Source organism: Pelobates fuscus, chromosome 9 (assembly GCF_036172605.1).
Source record: "Pelobates fuscus isolate aPelFus1 chromosome 9, aPelFus1.pri, whole genome shotgun sequence".
In the NCBI taxonomy this organism is placed as follows: domain Eukaryota; kingdom Metazoa; phylum Chordata; class Amphibia; order Anura; family Pelobatidae; genus Pelobates; species Pelobates fuscus.
In genome coordinates this window covers 7,913,409-7,934,318 of record NC_086325.1, presented here as the reverse complement: position 1 = coordinate 7,934,318, position 20,910 = coordinate 7,913,409, and the positions used below count along the sequence as shown (strand labels likewise).

At 50.6% G+C, this 20,910-nt stretch overlaps 1 protein-coding gene across 2 annotated transcripts in view; it reads right to left on the bottom strand.

Moving 5' to 3' along the window:
- Nucleotides 1-9,110, bottom strand: part of DPF1 (double PHD fingers 1) — a 100,975-nt gene extending 91,865 nt beyond the window's left edge. For both annotated transcript variants that reach the window (XM_063431065.1, XM_063431066.1), the window contains exon 1: nucleotides 9,028-9,110. In XM_063431065.1, coding sequence (XP_063287135.1) covers nucleotides 9,028-9,059 — 32 coding nt within the window. In that variant the 5' untranslated portion in view covers nucleotides 9,060-9,110. The remainder of the gene's footprint in view (nucleotides 1-9,027) is intronic.
- Between the last annotated feature and the right edge of the window lie 11,800 nt (nucleotides 9,111-20,910).

Below are 20,910 nucleotides of genomic sequence, written 5' to 3'. Positions count from 1 at the left end.
TAGTGGGTGCAAAGGGTAATAGGAGCTGCAGTGGGAGCAGTTGGGTAGCCCACTAGCCACTACCAAAAGCGAAACCCTACCATTGCGCACAGTGCAGGGGGTAGGAGATGCAGTGGGAGCAGGGGGGTAGGGGATGCAGTGGGAGCAGGGGGGTAGGGGATGCAGTGGGAGCCGGGGGTAGGGGATGCAGTGGGAGCAGGGGGAGCAGGGGGGAAGGGGATGCAGTGGGAGCAGGGGGGTAGGGGATGCAGTGGGAGCAGGGGGGTAGGGGATGCAGTGGGAGCCGGGGGTAGGGGATGCAGTGGGAGCAGGGGGAGCAGGGGGGAAGGGGATGCAGTGGGAGCAGGGGGGTAGGGGATGCAGTGGGAGCAGGGGGGTAGGGGATGCAGTGGGGGTAGGGGGTGCAGTGGGAGCAGGGGGGGTAGGGGATGCAGTGGGAGCAGGGGGGTAGGGGATGCAGTGGGAGCAGGGGGGTAGGGGATGCAGTGGGAGCAAGGGGGGTAGGGGATGCAGTGGGAGCAAGGGGGTAGGGGATGCAGTGGGAGCAAGGGGGGGTAGGGGATGCAGTGGGAGCAGGGGGTAGGGGATGCAGTGGGAGCAGAGGGGTAGGGGATATGCAGTGGGAGCAGGGGGGTAGGGGATATGCAGTGGGAGCAGGGGGGTAGGGGATGCAGTGAGAGCACGGGGTAGGGGATGCAGTGGGAACAAGGGGGTAGGGGATGCAGTGGGAGCAGGGGGTAGGGGATGAAGTGGGAGCAGGGGGGTAGGGGGATGCAGTGGGAGCAGGGGGGTAGGGGATGCAGTGGGAGCAAGGGGGCATAGGGGATGCAGTGGGAGCAGTGGGCATAGGGGATGCAGTGGGAGCAGGGGGGTAGGGGGTGCAGTGGGAGCAAGGGGGGTAGGGGATGCAGTGGGAGCAAGGGGGGTAAGGGGGATAGGGGATGCAGTGGGAGCAGGGGGTAGGGGATGCAGTGGGAGCAAGGGGGTAGGGGATGCAGTGGGAGCAAGGGGGGTAAGGGGGATAGGGGATGCAGTGGGAGCAGGGGGTAGGGGATGCAGTGGGAGCAGGGGGGTAGGGGATGCAGTGGGAGCAAGGGGGTAGGGGATGCAGTGGGAGCAAGGGGGGGTAGAGGCTCCCAAAACCCTCCCAAACCTTACCTCTCTGGTGGTCCTCTTCTGAAGGAACCTCACAATGTTGACACGCTGCCTGTAAGTCTGCTCAGGGCAGCTCCGCACAGCTCACTCTGCACTGTGACTGATGATGTCACTTCCTGCAGAACAAGCTGCACGGAGCTGCCCTGAGCAATGTTACAGGCAGCTCAGTGAGGCTGTGTTTGGAGACAGGCACACTGAGGGGCAGCCTAGTGGGGTCTTTGGAAGGCCCCTATAGCTGTCCCTCAGTGTGCCCTGCACGGAGGACATGATTAGGAGCAGCAGGGGCCCGCGGACGGCTATGCGGGCCCCTTGCTGAGTGCAGGCTGGCTGGGGAGATTGTTTAACTCCCCAGCTCAGCCATTACTTACTGCAGCAGTATGTGGGGCTCGGGGCCCCCCAGGACCGCCGGGCCCATGACAACTGTTATCAGGGCCGCCATCAGGGCATGACAACCATAACAGTTGTCATGGGCCCGGCGGTCCTGGGGGGCCCCGAGCCCCACATACTGCTGCAGTAAGTAATGGCTGAGCTGGGGAGTTAAACAATCTCCCCAGCCAGCCTGCACTCAGCAAGGGGCCCGCATAGCCGTCCGCGGGCCCCTGCTGCTCCTAATCATGTCCTCCGTGCAGGGCACACTGAGGGACAGCTATAGGGGCCTTCCAAAGACCCCACTAGGCTGCCCCTCAGTGTGCCTGTCTCCAAACACAGCCTCACTGAGCTGCCTGTAACATTGCTCAGGGCAGCTCCGTGCAGCTTGTTCTGCAGGAAGTGACATCATCAGTCACAGTGCAGAGTGAGCTGTGCGGAGCTGCCCTGAGCAGACTTACAGGCAGCGTGTCAGCATTGTGAGGTTCCTTCAGAAGAGGACCACCAGAGAGGTAAGGTTTGGGAGGGTTTTGGGAGCCTCTACCCCCCCCTTGCTCCCACTGCATCCCCTACCCCCTTGCTCCCACTGCATCCCCTACCCCCTGCTCCCACTGCATCCCCTATCCCCCTTACCCCCCTTGCTCCCACTGCATCCCCTACCCCCTTGCTCCCACTGCATCCCCTACCCCCTGCTCCCACTGCATCCCCTATCCCCCTTACCCCCCTTGCTCCCACTGCATCCCCTACCCCCTTGCTCCCACTGCACCCCCTACCCCCCTGCTCCCACTGCATCCCCTATGCCCACTGCTCCCACTGCATCCCCTATGCCCCCTTGCTCCCACTGCATCCCCTACCCCCCTGCTCCCACTGCATCCCCCTACCCCCCTGCTCCCACTTCATCCCCTACCCCCTGCTCCCACTGCATCCCCTACCCCCTTGTTCCCACTGCATCCCCTACCCCCGTGCTCTCACTGCATCCCCTACCCCCCTGCTCCCACTGCATATCCCCTACCCCTCTGCTCCCACTGCATCCCCTACCCCCTGCTCCCACTGCATCCCCTACCCCCCCTTGCTCCCACTGCATCCCCTACCCCCTTGCTCCCACTGCATCCCCTACCCCCCTTGCTCCCACTGCATCCCCTACCCCCCTGCTCCCACTGCATCCCCTACCCCCTGCTCCCACTGCATCCCCTACCCCCCCTGCTCCCACTGCACCCCCTACCCCCACTGCATCCCCTACCCCCCTGCTCCCACTGCATCCCCTACCCCCCTGCTCCCACTGCATCCCCTTCCCCCCTGCTCCCCCTGCTCCCACTGCATCCCCTACCCCCGGCTCCCACTGCATCCCCTACCCCCCTGCTCCCACTGCATCCCCTACCCCCCTGCTCCCACTGCATCTCCTACCCCCTGCACTGTGCGCAATGGTAGGGTTTCGCTTTTGGTAGTGGCTAGTGGGCTACCCAACTGCTCCCACTGCAGCTCCTATTACCCTTTGCACCCACTACAGCCTCTATTCCCCCCTGTACACTCTGCAGCCCCTTCCACTCACACCCTTTACAGCCCCTTCCTTTCGGCACCCTCTGCAGTCCCTACCCCTTTGCACGCACAAACATAAAGTAACACTATAGTTACCAGAACAACTACAGCTTAATTTATATTATACAGCTTAATGTAGTTGTTCTGGTGAGTATAGTCTACCACTGCAGGGTTTTTGCTGCAAAGACTGCCTTTTCAGAGAAAATGCAGTGTTTACATTGCTGCCTAGGAACACCTAGGCGCTTCCTGTGTCAGTGTTGCAAAATGTGCAGCACTGACATTCAACATCTCCATGCTCTGCATGTCGACGCTGAACGCTTGTCATAGAGAAGCACATAAATATATATATATATATGTGCGCAGAGGGCCCCCTGCTACCTGTACGACGAAGTGGGGGCCCAGCAGCAAACTCTGTCCTCCTTTCCAGCTGCTCTCTGTCTAACTTTCCTGCACCCTGCGGCTGCCAGAGCGTTGCCACGGGTTACTATGGCAACGCTCCGCACAGCACACAGGCCTGTCTCGTGAGATTTAGTCAGAGAGGAGCTGGAAAGGAAGACAATGTGTGCTGCTGGGCCCCCTCTTCAATGTACCGCGGCTGGCTCCCTCCACCATGCCACTGGATCAACAGGAAATGCGATCTCCCCCCTCCCTGGCACAGAAAGAACCAGGGAGGGGGGAATAAAATTGAAATATACACAAATAAATAAATAAAATAATACTCCCCTCCCCCCCTATTTTACACACACACTGAATCCTTACAAGCACACTCTGCACTACACACACACTACATTCACTCAACACACTCTGCACTACACACACTACATTCACTCAACACACTCTGCACTACACACACACTACATTCACTCAACACACTCTGCACTACATTCACTCAACACACTCTGCACTACATTCACTAAATACACTCTGCACTACACATACACTACATTCACTAAAACACTCTGCACTCACTACAAACACTGCATTTACTAAACACACTCTGCACTACACACACACACACACACTACATTCACTAAACACACTTTGCGCTACAGACACACTACATTCACTATACACATTTTGCACTACACACACACACTACATTCACTATACACTCTGCACTACATTCACTATACACTCTGCACTACATTCACTAAACACACTCTGCACTACACACGCACTACATTCACTAAACACACTTTGTACTACACACACACACTACATTCACTATACACACGTTTCACTCACTACAAACACACTACATTCACTACAAACACACTACATCCACTACAAAAACACACACTCTGCATTCACTACACACACACTCTGCATCTAATGCATGCATACAAACATTACATACATTACACAAACGTACAATCTGCATCCACTATATACACTGCATCCACTATACACACTGCATCCACTATACACACTGCATCCATGACACACATACTGCATCCACTATACACACTGCATCCACTATACACACTGCATCCACTATACACACTGCATCCACTATACACACTGCATCCACTATACACACTGCATCCACTATACACACTGCATCCACTATACACACTGCATCCACTATACACACTGCATCCACTATACACACTGCATCCACTATACACACTGCATCCATGACACACATACTGCATCCACTATACACACTGCATCCACTATACACACTGCATCCACTATACACACTGCATCCATGACACACATACTGCATCCACTATACACACTGCATCCACTATACACACTGCATCCACTATACACACTGCATCCACTATACACACTGCATCCACTATACACACTGCATCCATGACACACATACTGCATCCACTATACACACTGCATCCACTATACACACTGCATCCACTATACACACTGCATCCACTATACACACTGCATCCACTATACACACTGCATCCACTATACACACTGCATCCACTATACACACTGCATCCATGACACACATACTGCATCCACTATACACACTGCATCCACTATACACACTGCATCCACTATACACACTGCATCCACTATACACACTGCATCCATGACACACATACCGCATCCACTATACACACACACACTTCATCCTTGTGGGCGGACTCGGGGCTGGCCCCGGGGGCCCAGATCTTGAGCTGTGTCAGGGGCCCTAAAATTTCTGATGGCAGCCCTGTTGTGAGTTGTGGGGAATTTAAAGTGAATTTACATTTTTATTTCCAAAATAGCCGAAGCAAAGCACAGGGGACGGTTTACAGTTTATTTATTTATTGCTGGATAAGCTCTGAAACTCACTTGGCTGTGTGTGTTTAACAAATATTGCTGCATTAATATATCAGACTGCATGTCCATAATGCTTCCAGTCTGATCCATAATTTATTGTAATAAGCTGACAGTTCAAATGCATTACACATCCGTGATACAGTATCTTCCAAAAATGAGTCCACCCCTCACATATTGTAAATATTTTATTATATCTTTTCATGTGACAACACTGAACGAAAGACACTCTGCTACAATGTAAATGTAGTAAGTGTACAGCCTGTATAACAGGGTAAATTTGCTGTCCCCTATAAATACCTCAACACAGCCATTAATATCTAAACCGTTGGCAACAAAAGTGAGTATACCACTAAGTGGAAATGTCCAAATTGGGCCCAATTGTTGCCCTACATAAAGATGGCCTAGGGCCTAGGCTATAAGAAGATTGCCAAGATCCTGAAACTGAGCTGCAGCAGGGTGGGCAAGACCATACAGCGGTTTCACAGGACAGGTTCCATTCAGAACATGCTTCGCCATGATCGACCAAAGAAGTTAAGTTCACGTTCACAGCGTCTTATCCAGAGGAAAATAGATGAATGAGTGCTGCCAGCATTGCTGCAGAGGTTGAAGGGGTGGGGGGACAGCCTGTCAGTACTCAAATCCATACCCCATACACGGCATCAAATTGGTCTGCATGGCTGTCTTCCCAGAAGGAAGCCTCTTCTAAAGATGATTCACAAGAAATCAGACTAAGGACATGGATTACTGGAATCATGGAATCATGTCCTGTGGTCCGATGAGACCAAGATAAACTTATTTGGTTCAGATGGTGTCAAGTGTGTGTGGCAGCAACCAGGTGAGGAGTACAAAGACAAGTGTGTCTTGCCTACAGTCAAGCATGGTTGTGGGAGAGTCATGGTCTGGGCCTGCATGAGTGCTGCCGGCACTGGGGAGCTACCGTTCATTGAGGGAACCATGAATGCCAACATGTACTGTGACATACTGAAGCAGAGCATGATCCCCCTCCCCTTGGAGACTGGGCTGCAGGGCAGTATTCCAACATGATAACAACCCCAAACACACCTCCAAGACGACCACTGCCTTGATAAAGAAGCTGAAGGTAAAGGTGATGGACTGGCGAAGCATGTCTCCAGACCTAAACCCTATTGAGCATCTGTGGGGCATTCTCAAACTGAAGGTGGGGGAGTGCGAGGTCTCTAACATCCACCAGCTATGTGATGTCGTCATGGAGGAGGACTCCAGTGGCAACCTGTGAAGCTCTGGTGAACTCCACGCCCATGAGGGTTAAGGCAGTGCTGTAAAATAATGGTGGCCACACAAAATATTGACACTTTGGGCCCAATTTCCACTTAGTGGTGTACTCACTTTTGTTGCTAACGGTTTAGACATTAATGGCTGTGTTGAGTTATTTTGAGGAGACAGCAAATTTACCCTGTTATACAGGCTGTTCACTTACTACTTTACATTGTAGCAGAGTGTCTTTCGTCCAGTGTTGTCACATGAAAGGATATAATAAAATATTTACAAAAATCTGAGGGTGTACTCACTTTTGGGAGATACTGTATATCTGTATAGAAAGACAGGGTGCAACATGTATTCTGTGTGACACTAGAAACAGATTGTATACCTATAGATGGACAATATGCAAGATATAGTTAAGATAGGTACCAGGTACATGCTGTGCATAGAGGAGGTATGTACCAGGTCCGTGCTGTGCATAGAGGAGGTAGGTACCAGGTCCATGCTGTGTATAGAGGATGGTAGGTACCAGGTCCATGCTGTGCATAGAGGATGGTAGGTACCAGGTCCATGCTGTGCATAGAGGATGGTAGGTACCAGGTCCATGCTGTGCATAGAGGATGGTAGGTACCAGGTCCATGCTGTGCATAGAGGAGGTAGGTACCAGGTACATGCTGTGCATAGAGAAGGTAGGTACCAGGTCCATGCTGTGCATAGAGGAGGTAGGTACCAGGTCCGTGCTCTGCATAGAGGAGGTAGGTACCAGGTCCATGCTGTGTATAGAGGATGTAGGTACCAGGAACATGCTGTGCATAGAGGAGGTAGGTACCAGGTCCATGCTGTGTATAGAGGAGGTAGGTACCAGGTCCATGCTGTGCATTGAGGAGGTAGGTACCAGGTCCATGCTGTGCATTGAGGAGGTAGGTACCAGGTCCATGCTGTGCATAGAGGTAGGTACCAGGTACATGCTGTGTATAGAGGAGGTAGGTACCAGGTCCATGCTGTGCATAGAGGAGGTAGGTACCAGGTCCATGCTGTGCACAGAGGAGGTAGGTACCAGGTCCTTGCTGTGCATTGGGGAGGTAGGTACCAGGTCCTTGCTGTGCATTGGGGAGGTAGGTACCCGGTCCATGCTGTGCATAAAGGAGGTAGGTACCAGGTCCATGCTGTGCATATAGGAGGTAGGTACCAGGTCCATGCTGTGCATAGAGGAGGTAGATACCAGGTCCATGCTGTGTATAGAGGAGGTAGGTACAAGGTACATGCTGTGCATAGAGGAGGTAGGTACCAGGTACATGCTCTGCATAGAGGAGGTAGGTACCAGATCCATGCTGTGCATAGAGGAGGTAGGTACCAGGTCCATGCTGTGCATAGAGGAGGTAGGTACCAGGTCCATGCTGTGCATAGAGGAGGTAGGTACCAGGTCCATGCTGTGCATAGAGGAGGTAGGTACCAGGTCCATGCTGTGCATAGAGGAGGTAGGTACCAGGTCCATGCTGTGTATAGAGGAGGTAGGTACCAGGTCCATGCTGTGCATAGAGGAGGTAGGTACCAGGTCCATGCTGTGCATAGAGGAGGTAGGTACCAGGTCCATGCTGTGTATAGAGGAGGTAGGTACCAGGTACATGCTGTGTATAGAGGAGGTAGGTACCAGGTCCATGCTGTGCATTGAGGAGGTAGGTACCAGGTCCATGCTGTGTATAGAGGAGGTAGGTACCAGGTACATGCTGTGCATAGAGGAGGTAGGTACCAGATCCATGCTGTGCATAGAGGAGGTAGGTACCAGGTCCATGCTGTGTATAGAGGAGGTAGGTACCAGGTACATGCTGTGTATAGAGGAGGTAGGTACCAGGTACATGCTGTGCATAGAGGAGGTAGGTACCAGGTCCATGCTGTGCATAGAGGAGGTAGGTACCAGGTCCATGCTGTGTATAGATGAGGTAGGTACCAGGTACATGCTGTGCATAGAGGAGGTAGGTACCAGGTCCATGCTGTGTATAGAGGAGGTAGGTACCAGGTACATGCTGTGTATAGAGGAGGTAGGTACCAGGTACATGCTGTGCATAGAGGAGGTAGGTACCAGGTCCATGCTGTGCATAGAGGAGGTAGGTACCAGGTCCATGCTGTGTATAGAGGAGGTAGGTACCAGGTCCATGCTGTGCATTGAGGAGGTAGGTACCAGGTACATGCTGTGCATAGAGGAGGTAGGTACCAGGTCCATGCTGTGCATTGAGGAGGTAGGTACCAGGTCCATGCTGTGCATAGAGGAGGTAGGTACCAGGTCCATGCTGTGCATTGAGGAGGTAGGTACCAGAAGGTGTTGGTGTTTTGGGGAGCAGCCCCCCTTATCTCCAGGTACATTGCAGCCCCCCATCTCCCTGTGAATCATGCTGCACACATGGTTTGGGGGGGTTTGCTGTTTGGGGGAGCAGTACTCACGATTTGAGGGGGTTGTGCAGGGCTGTGCTCATGGTGAAGCTCAGTATTAGGCAGGAACACTGCAGACCTCTAATATCACAATACTGTACCATTTCATTCATTCTGCACACAGCAGCCAATCACAGGCCGAGCTCAGGGAAGCCGGCCGCGGGGCAAGCCGGGACCTGTAGTGTGCTGTCACATTCAAACGGGAGAGCAGAAAGGGGGCGGGGACTACACATCCCGGGATGCAGTGCGAGGGTCAGGACTGTCAAACAGGTAGAGGATAGTCCTGGGGCTACTGGGGGCCAGGCAGGGGCCATACTAAGTGGGATATTAATGGGATAGACTGGGGGCCAGGCAGGGGCCATACTGTAAGTGGGATATTAATGGGAGAGACTGGGGGCCAGGCAGGGGCCATACTGTAAGTGGGATATTAATGGGATAGACTGGGGGCCAGGCAGGGGCCATACTGTAAGTGGGATATTAATGGGATGGACTGAGGGCCAGGCAGGGGCCATACTGTAAGTGGGATATTAATGGGATGGACTGGGGGCCAGGCAGGGGCCATACTGTAAGTGGGATATTAATGGGATAGACTGGGGGGCCAGGCAGGGGCCATACTGTAAGTGGGATATTAATGGGATAGACTGGGGGCCAGGCAGGGGCCATACTGTAAGTAGGATATTAATGGGATGGACTGGGGGGCCAGGCAGGGGCCATACTGTAAGTGGGATATTAATGGGATAGACTGGGGGCCAGGCAGGGGCCATACTGTAAGTGGGATATTAATGGGATAGACTGGGGGGCCAGGCAGGGGCCATACTGTAAGTGGGATATTAATGGGATGGACTGGGGGCCAGGCAGGGGCCATACTGTAAGTGGGATATTAATGGGATGGACTGGGGGGCCAGGCAGGGGCCATACTGTAAGTGGGATATTAATGGGATAGACTGGGGGCCATACTGTAAGTGGGATATTAATGGGATAGACTGGGGGGCCAGGCAGGGGCCACACTGTAAGTGGGATATTAATGGGATGGACTGGGGGGCCAGGCAGGGGCCATACTGTAAGTGGGATATTAATAGGATAGACTGGGGGGCCTGGCAGGGGCCATACTGTAAGTGGTATATTAATGGGATAGACTGGGGGCCAGGCAGGGGCCATACTGTAAGTGGGATATTAATGGGATAGACTGGGGGGCCAGGCAGGGGCCATACTAAGTGGGATATTAATGGGATGGACTGGGGGGCCAGGCAGGGGCCATACTGTAAGTGGGATATTAATGGGATAGACTGGGGGCCAGGCAGGGGCCATACTGTAAGTGGGATATTAATGGGATAGACTGGGGGCCAGGCAGGGGCCATACTGTAAGTGGGATATTAATGGATAGACTGGGGGCCAGGCAGGGGCCATACTGTAAGTGGGATATTAATGGGATGGACTGGGGGCCAGGCAGGGGCCATACTGTAAGTGGGATATTGATGGGATAGACTGGGGGCCAGGCAGGGGCCATACTGTAAGTGGGATATTAATGGGATGGACTGGGGGCCAGGCAGGGGCCATACTGTAAGTGGGATATTAATGGGATGGACTGGGGGCCAGGCAGGGGCCATACTGTAAGTGGGATATTAATGGGATAAACTGGGGGCCAGGCAGGGCCATACTGTAAGTGGGATATTAATGTGATAGACTGGGGCCATACTGTAAGTGGGATATTAATGGGATAGACTGGGGGGCCAGGCAGGGGCAACACTGTAAGTGGGATATTAATGGGATGGACTGGGGGGCCAGGCAGGGGCCATACTGTAAGTGGGACTGGGGGGCCAGGCAGGGGCCATACTGTAAGTGGGATATTAATAGGATAGACTGGGGGGCCTGGCAGGGGCCATACTGTAAGTGGGATATTAATGGGATAGACTGGGGGGCCAGGCAGGGGACACACTGTAAGTGGGATATTAATGGGATGGACTGGGGGGCCAGGCAGGGGCCATACTGTAAGTGGGACTGGGGGGCCAGGCAGGGGCCATACTGTAAGTGGGATATTAATAGGATAGACTGGGGGGCCTGGCAGGGGCCATACTGTAAGTGGGATATTAATGGGATAGACTGGGGGCCAGGCAGGGGCCATACTGTAAGTGGGATATTAATGGGATAGACTGGGGGGCCAGGCAGGGGCCATACTAAGTGGGATATTAATGGGATGGACTGGGGGGCCAGGCAGGGGCCATACTGTAAGTGGGATATTAATGGATAGACTGGGGGCCAGGCAGGGGCCATACTGTAAGTGGGATATTAATGGGATGGACTGGGGGCCAGGCAGGGGCCATACTGTAAGTGGGATATTGATGGGATAGACTGGGGGCCAGGCAGGGGCCATACTGTAAGTGGGATATTAATGGGATGGACTGGGGGCCAGGCAGGGGCCATACTGTAAGTAGGATATTAATGGGATGGACTGGGGGCCAGGCAGGGGCCATACTGTAAGTGGGATATTAATGGGATAAACTGGGGGCCAGGCAGGGCCATACTGTAAGTGGGATATTAATGTGATAGACTGGGGGGCCAGGCAGGGGCCATACTGTAAGTGGGATATTAATGGGATAGACTGGGGGGCCAGGCAGGGGCCACACTGTAAGTGGGATATTAATGGGATGGACTGGGGGGCCAGGCAGGGGCCATACTGTAAGTGGGATATTAATGGGATAGACTGGGGGGCCAGGCAGGGGCCATACTAAGTGGGATATTAATGGGATGGACTGGGGGGCCAGGCAGGGGCCATACTGTAAGTGGTATATTAATGGGATAGACTGGGGGCCAGGCAGGGGCCATACTGTAAGTGGGATATTAATGGGATAGACTGGGGGCCAGGCAGGGGCCATACTGTAAGTGGGATATTAATGGATAGACTGGGGGCCAGGCAGGGGCCATACTGTAAGTGGGATATTAATGGGATGGACTGGGGGCCAGGCAGGGGCCATACTGTAAGTGGGATATTGATGGGATAGACTGGGGGCCAGGCAGGGGCCATACTGTAAGTGGGATATTAATGCGATGGACTGGGGGCCAGGCAGGGGCCATACTGTAAGTGGGATATTAATGGGATGGACTGGGGGCCAGGCAGGGGCCATACTGTAAGTGGGATATTAATGGGATAAACTGGGGGCCAGGCAGGGGCCATACTGTAAGTGGGATATTAATGGATAGACTGGGGGCCAGGCAGGGGCCATACTGTAAGTGGGATATTAATGGGATAGACTGGGGGCCAGGCAGGGGCCATACTGTAAGTGGGATATTAATGGGATGGACTGGGGGCCAGGCAGGGGCCATACTGTAAGTGGGATATTAATGGGATAAACTGGGGGCCAGGCAGGGGCCATACTGTAAGTGGGATATTAATGTGATAGACTGGGGGGCCAGGCAGGGGCCATACTGTAAGTGGGATATTAATGGGATAGACTGGGGGCCAGGCAGGGGCCATACTGTAAGTGGGATATTGATGGGATAGACTGGGGGCCAGGCAGGGGCCATACTGTAAGTGGGATATTAATGCGATGGACTGGGGGCCAGGCAGGGGCCATACTGTAAGTGGGATATTAATGGGATGGACTGGGGGCCAGGCAGGGGCCATACTGTAAGTGGGATATTAATGGGATAAACTGGGGGCCAGGCAGGGGCCATACTGTAAGTGGGATATTAATGTGATAGACTGGGGGGCCAGGCAGGGGCCATACTGTAAGTGGGATATTAATGGGATAGACTGGGGGCCAGGCAGGGGCCATACTGTAAGTGGGATATTAATGGATAGACTGGGGGCCAGGCAGGGGCCATACTGTAAGTGGGATATTAATGGGATAGACTGGGGGCCAGGCAGGGGCCATACTGTAAGTGGGATATTAATGGGATGGACTGGGGGCCAGGCAGGGGCCATACTGTAAGTGGGATATTAATGGGATAAACTGGGGGCCAGGCAGGGGCCATACTGTAAGTGGGATATTAATGTGATAGACTGGGGGGCCAGGCAGGGGCCATACTGTAAGTGGGATATTAATGGGATAGACTGGGGGCCAGGCAGGGGCCATACTGTAAGTGGGATATTAATGGATAGACTGGGGGCCAGGCAGGGGCCATACTGTAAGTGGGATATTAATGGGATAGACTGGGGGCCAGGCAGGGGCCATACTGTAAGTGGGATATTAATGGATAGACTGGGGGCCAGGCAGGGGCCATACTGTAAGTGGGATATTAATGGGATAGACTGGGGGCCAGGCAGGGGCCATACTGTAAGTGGGATATTAATGGGATGGACTGGGGGCCAGGCAGGGGCCATACTGTAAGTGGGATATTAATGGGATAGACTGGGGGCCAGGCAGGGGCCATACTGTAAGTGGGATATTAATGGATAGACTGGGGGCCAGGCAGGGGCCATACTGTAAGTGGGATATTAATGGGATAGACTGGGGGGCCAGGCAGGGGCCATACTAAGTTGGATATTAATGGGATAGACTGGGGGCCAGGCAGGGGCCATACTGTAAGTGGGATATTAATGGGATAGACTGGGGGCCAGGCAGGGGCCACAATGTAAGTGGGATATTGATGGGATAGACTGGGGGCCAGGCAGGGGCCATACTGTAAGTGGGATATTAATGGGATGGACTGGGGGCCAGGCAGGGGCCATACTGTAAGTGGGGTATTAATGGGATAGACTGGGGGCCAGGCAGGGGCCATACTGTAAGTGGGATATTAATGGGATAGACTGGGGGCCAGGCAGGGGCCATACTGTAAGTGGGATATTAATGGGATAGACTGGGGGCCAGGCGGGGGCCATACTGTAAGTGGGATATTAATAGGATAGACTGGGGGCCAGGCAGGGGCCATACTGTAAGTGGGATATTGATGGGATGGACTGGGGGCCAGGCAGGGGCCATACTGTAAGTGGGATATTAATGGGATGGACTGGGGGCCAGGCAGGGGCCATACTGTAAGTGGGATATTAATGGATAGACTGGGGGCCAGGCAGGGACCATACTGTAAGTGGGATATTAATGGGATAGACTGGGGGGCCAGGCAGGGGCCATACTGTAAGTGGGATATTAATGGGATAGACTGGGGGCCAGGCAGGGGCCATACTGTAAGTTGGATATTAATAGGATAGACTGGGGGCCAGGCAGGGGCCATACTGTAAGTGGGATATTAATGGGATAGACTGGGGGCCAGGCAGGGGCCATACTGTAAGTGGGATATTAATGGGATAGACTGGGGGCCAGGCAGGGGCCATACTGTAAGTGGGATATTAATGGATAGACTGGGGGCCAGGCAGGGGCCATACTGTAAGTGGGATATTAATGGGATGGACTGGGGGCCAGGCAGGGGCCATACATTAAGTGGGATATTAATGGGATAGACTGGGGGCCAGGCAGGGGCCATACTGTAAGTGGGATATTAATAGGATAGACTGGGGGCCAGGCAGGGGCCATACTGTAAGTGGGATATTGATGGGATGGACCGGGGGCCAGGCAGGGGCCATACTGTAAGTGGGATATTAATGGGCAAGACTGGGGGCCAGGCAGGGGCCATACTGTAAGTGGGATATTAATGGGATAGACTGGGGGCTAGGCAGGGGCCATACTATAAGTGGGATATTAATGGGATAGACTGGGGGCCAGGCAGAGGCCATACTGTAAGTGGGATATTAATGGGATAGACTGGGGGCCAGGCAGAGGCCATACTGTAAGTGGGATATTAATGGGATAGACTGGGGGCCAGGCAGGGGCCATACTGTAAGTGGGATATTAATGGGATGGACTGGGGGCCAGGCAGAGGCCATACTGTAAGTGGGATATTAATGGGATAGACTGGGGGCCAGGCAGGGGCCATACTGTAAGTGGGATATTAATGGGATGGACTGGGGGCCAGGCAGGGGCTATACTGTAAGTGGGATATTAATGGGATAGACTGGGGGCCAGGCAGCGGCCATACTGTAAGTGGGCTATTAATGGGATAGACTGGGGGCCAGGCAGGGGCCATACTGTAAGTGGGATATTAATGGGATGGACTGGGGGCCAGGCAGGGGCCATACTGTAAGTGGGATATTAATGGATAGACTGGGGGCCAGGCAGGGGCCATACTGTAAGTGGGATATTGATGGGATGGACTGGGGGCCAGGCAGGGGCCATACTGTAAGTGGGATATTGATGGGATGGACTGGGGGCCAGGCAGGGGCCATACTGTAAGTGGGATATTAATGGGATAGACTGGGGGCCAGGCAGGGGCCATACTGTAAGTGGGATATTAATGGGATAAACTGGGGGCCAGGCAGGGGCCATACTGTAAGTGGGATATTAATGGGATGGACTGGGGGCCAGGCAGGGGCCATACTGTAAGTGGGATATTAATGGATAGACTGGGGGGCCAGGCAGGGGCCATACTGTAAGTGGGATATTAATGGGATAGACTGGGGGCCAGGCAGGGGCCATACTGTAAGTGGGATATTAATGGATAGACTGGGGGGCCAGGCAGGGGCCATACTGTAAGTGGGATATTAATGGGATAGACTGGGGGCCAGGTAGGGGCCATACTGTAAGTGGGATATTAATGGGATGGACTGGGGGCCAGGCAGGGGCCATACTGTAAGTGGGATATTAATGGATAGACTGGGGGCCAGGCAGGGGCCATACTGTAAGTGGGATATTGATGGGATGGACTGGGGGCCAGGGACGGGCCATACTGTAAGTGGGATATTAATGGGGTGGACTGGGGGCCAGGGACGGGCACTGGTAAAATACATACTGGTTTGCGTATACCGGTTATTTCACAATCTCTGGCAGTGCTGTTGGTCCAAAAGTATCTCTCACAACTAATGTAGAACTACAACACACATGATCCTCAGCTAACATTAAGCCTGGCAAAACAACATGAGATTTTCTACAACTGCTAGAATGGCAGCTACCCTTCACCTCCCCTACTTTTAAAGGGACACTATAGTCACCAGAACCATTACAGCCTAATGTACAGTATACGGCTTAATGTATAGCATACAGCTTAATGTATAGTATACGGCTTAATGTATAGTATACGGCTTAATGTATAGTATACGGCTTAATGTACAGTATACGGCTTAATGTATAGCATACAGCTTAATGTATAGTATACGGCTTAATGTATAGTATACGGCTTAATGTATAGTATACGGCTTAATGTATAGTATACAGCTTAATGTATAATATAGAATTAAAGGACCACTCTAGGCACCCAGACGACTTCAGCTTAATGAAGTGGTCTGGGTGCCAGGTACCTCTAGGATTAACCCTTTTTTTTTTATAAACATAGCAGTTTCAGAGAAACTGTTATGTTTATAATGAGGGTTAATCCAGCCTCCAAATCCTCTAGTGGCTGTCTCATTGACAGCCGCTAGAGGCGCTTGCGTGCTTCTCACTGTGAAAATCACAGTGAGAGCACGCAAGAGTCCATAGGAAAGCATTGTAAATGCTTTCCTATGCGACCGGCTGAATGCGAGCGCGGCTCCTGCCGCGCATGCGCATTCAGCCGATGACGTCGCGATCAAGATGGAGAGGAGGAGGAAAGCTCCCCGCCCGGCGCTGGAAAAAGAGGTAAGTTTAACCCCTTCCTCTCTCCAGAGCCCGGCGGGAGGGGGTCCCTGAGGGTGGGGGCACCCTCAGGGTACTCTAGTGCCAGGAAAACGAGTATGTTTTCCTGGCACTAGAGTGGTCCTTTAATGTAGTTGTTCTGGTAAGTATAGTCATTCCCATCAGGCTTTTTGCAGTAAACACTGTTGTCAGAGAAAAGGCAGTGTTTACATTACAGCCTAGGGATACCTCCATGGCAGTCACTCAAAAGGCCACTAGAGGTGCTTCCTGGGGCACAGTGTGCAGCACGGACATTCAGCATCTCCACGCTCTGCATTGAACTTTCCCCCATAGAGATGCATTATTCCAATGTATCTCTATGAAAAATTCCTGATTGGCCAGGGCGGCGTTAATTAAATCATTAGAATTGACTATCTCAGCTAAACCAATGATTTCCTATGGGAGATTGGCTGAGAGGCAGATTGGAGGCAGTACCAGCGCTCGGCGCTGGAATAAAATGCATTTTTAAGGGGGGCAAGACACCTAAAGGGGGGTTTTAACACTATAGTGTCAGGAATACAGGTTTGTGTTCCTGACCCTATAGTGCTCCTTTAAGGTATATTTTAATCTAGTAAATAACATTTATATATAATATATTTTTAGTTGTATACTGTTGGCAATGGTTATGAGTAAAAGCAGGAAATCGTAATGTCATTTTTATGGCCCATTTAACACGTTGTAAATTTAACGTACAGGATAAGAGTTAATTCTTCAAACTAATTAGTAGCTAAACAAACGTGACATTTTACACAATTAGAAGAATTAGTATAAAATAATTACAATATAACTCGATAGGTGAACTATTTGGTTGTACGAGTTATTTTGTAATGGGTGAATTCATATTAAGCTACCGGTACTAAGTCTTGGAGACCACCCGTAATACATTTCATTACCGAGAAGTTCCCATAAAATGATTTAAACATTGAAGAGCTTTACCTGTAGAGTACATTTGTACTAAAGAGATAATATTTTTATAAATAATAACGATACCTATTGTAGCAGTTCAAGATTAACACCAAACCAGCACCTGAAATATTCACTTAACAGGTCAAATATATATATAGTAAACGTGACAGTAGAAGGAGTGGTAAGTTGGTAATGTTGTGCCGATGCCAACATACGGGTAGGCCTGTATAAAGAGGGCGAACCAAGGAAAAGGGGTATAATAGCCGAGTTAATCTTAGAGAGCGGTGGGTGGGGTCACCTGAACGGAAAACGGCACAGGTAAGCAGGGGAGAGCCATTTAATAAAAGAAATGTTATAAGGTATGAAGGTGAATACACATATACAGCTAAATGGGCTGCACAATAAAAGTAAAAAAGATTGAAAATAACTGTATTAATAAAACAGAAATATAGAATTATCTGCATATATACCAGAAAAGGTGAGTGGCCGTGGGCTAAATGAAAAGAAGGCAAAACCTTATAGCAGAACGTCTTATAATATTAGATAAAAATACTAAATCCCCCTCCTGCCCCCTTCCGAGGGGGTCCATGGGCCTTATTCCAGTGGTGGGCTATTGTGGGTTTCCTGGAGGAGCAGAGTGGACGTGTCCTCACACATGCAGTCGATTGAGTCCCCTGCTACGACCAGCTCTGGGCATAGGCTGAACGGCCCTCCACACGGACTGCAAATCCCACACATACAGCATTTAAGCAAGTTAAAAGACCCACAGCTTACATCTGCTCACTTTTATTACTGAGGGTTTAATTTGAGTTATGTTTTAGTCTGACCCATTTGCTACTTAGTTATAATTTGTTTATATTGTTTTAACATCATGCCAAGCATCTACCGACCAGCAGTGCGTTTTTTATTGGGGTATGTCTAAAAAGTAGCAAAAGTTGCAGATCCCTGCCGCAGCTATTTTCCGGACACAGATTACGTCGAGAAATACCCCAATCTCATCGAATCAGAGAGGTGTAAGAGGGTTCATTTAGAAACGTGCCCATTTCTATTGAAATCTACACTTTGGGGTGTGGGGTCTGGAGTGTCCCTTTAAGGCTCCCAGTAATAAAGACATTGAGGTTTATTTATAAAATAGCCAAAATCGGTTTTGGCAATGCAGGTGAATTGAAAACAAAATATCCTTGTGGATAACACAATGCAGGTTCCTGGCAGGTAAATTAACTGTTTATTGAATAAGGTCTGTAGTGGTTTGACTTGATTGTACCCCCCTCATTTAAGTTGTTACTCTGATTTAATGTGCAGGTGACATAATTAGTTGTAAAAATAATGAATATCCATACCTTTAATTATACCCAGTGTTTTTTAGATATATTCCCATAGAAACATAGCGTGATGTGGCATAAACAGCTGACTAAAATCGAAAAGGCTGATTCTCTAAACCGTGAACTTAGTGAGTAAATCTGTTTGTTTGTTAATTATGGGGCAGAAGTGCAAAGTTATCGACTTGGGCAAATCCCCTGATTCCTAACGCCAGAGCGGGGGTAGGCAACGTTTGGTACTTTTATGTGTGTGTGTGTATGGGATAGTGTACATCAGCATATACTGTGTAATTTGCATGGAGTGTGTTTGTATAGAGAGCCAGTGTAGCTATGTGTGTACAAAGTGTGCCTTTGTGTAATGAATGAATGCATTAATGTAAGGGAGAGTGTGTGTTTGTACATATATGCAGCTGTGTGTGTGTGTGTGTAAGTGTGAGTGTATATATATGTAGCTGTGTGTGTGTGTGTGTGTGTAAGCGTGTATGTACATATATGTAGTGTTGTGTGTGTGTGTAAGCGTGTATGTACATATATGTAGTGTTGTGTGTGTGTGTAAGCATGAGTGTACATATATGTAGTTGTGTGTGTGTGTAAGCGTGAGTGTACATATATGTAGCTGTGTGTGTGTAAGCGTGAGTGTACATATATGTAGTTGTGTGTGTGTGTAAGCGTGAGTGTACATATATGTAGCTGTGTGTGTAAGCGTGAGTGTACATATATGTAGCGTTGTGTGTGTAAGTGTGAGTGTACATATATGTAGCTGTGTGTAAGTGTACATATATGTAGCTGTGTGTGTGTGTAAGCGTGAGTGTACATTTATGTAAAGGACAAAGTATGCGACTATATGTGTGTAAGTGTGTGTATTATATATTGTTTGTAAGTCGAGAAGAAAATACATTCGTATATAAATAAAACCTTAGTTTTATTGTTAATGTTTCAGTTTTATGTTAAAAACCTTTGTCCTGATTAATAAATAGCTCAGGAAGCCTGGGGATTTTCAAGCAATTTCACTCACTTTTAGGGTTAGTTACAGTGATTTGATTGGGTACCAAATCGGACTGATATGGGTCACTTCGAGGGCGCTGGTTAATGACAGAGCATAGTTAAAGGACAAGTGTCACCTCACAGCAGTAGTGAACCCCTTAAGGACACATGACGTGTGTGACACGTCATGATTCCCTTTTATTCCAGAAGTTTGGTCCTTAAGGGGTTAATATAATCATTTTTTTTTTAATCAAGTTTTTAAATAACAAGGATTTCATTTTAATTCAGCATACGTAAAAAAAAATACAGAATAACTGACCCCTACCCTTAGTATATGACAGGATCCATCCGCCATATGCATACACCTTGGGAGAGACCATTAGTCTCTATGGTCTTCCCTGATTCTGTGCCAGAAGTGAAGCCGGGAAGACCATAGAGACTGACTGTCAGTATTTAAACAAGGTGGATGTATATGGTGGAAGGATACTGTCATACACTAGAGACTACAGATGTTGTGGACTACATCCCCCATAATACTGGCAAAGCATCATGGGAGGTGTAGTCCAAAACATCTGGAGTGCCGAAGGTTGCCTATGCCTGCACTAGACTCTAGAGCAGGCTTCCCCAAACTCCGGCCCTCCACTCCCATGATTCTCAGCATATTTCATTCATAGAATCATGGGAGTTGTAGTTCAGCAACATCTGGAGGGCCAGAGTTTGGGGAAGCCTGGTCTAGAGGTAGGGATGACTTTCTCCTCTTTTTTTTTTCTTTTTTTCTTCCATCTAGTTCATTTAAGAAAATCTATCTTTGTGTGTGAGTGTTTGTGTGTATTTGCTTTCATTAGCTCTTCTGAATGAAGCTCAGTGGCCGAATGTCAGCTCGGTGCGATCGGCCATTCCCTCGCCGTGCGCTCAGACTGAGAGCTTTATGACGTCTACAATGGAGACAGGGAACGTCGATGGCGCACCCGGGGTAGGAATTTGACAACTTACACTAAGGGTTACCAGGGCACTCCTTGACCATTGATTATGGTGTTTGGAGTGTCCCT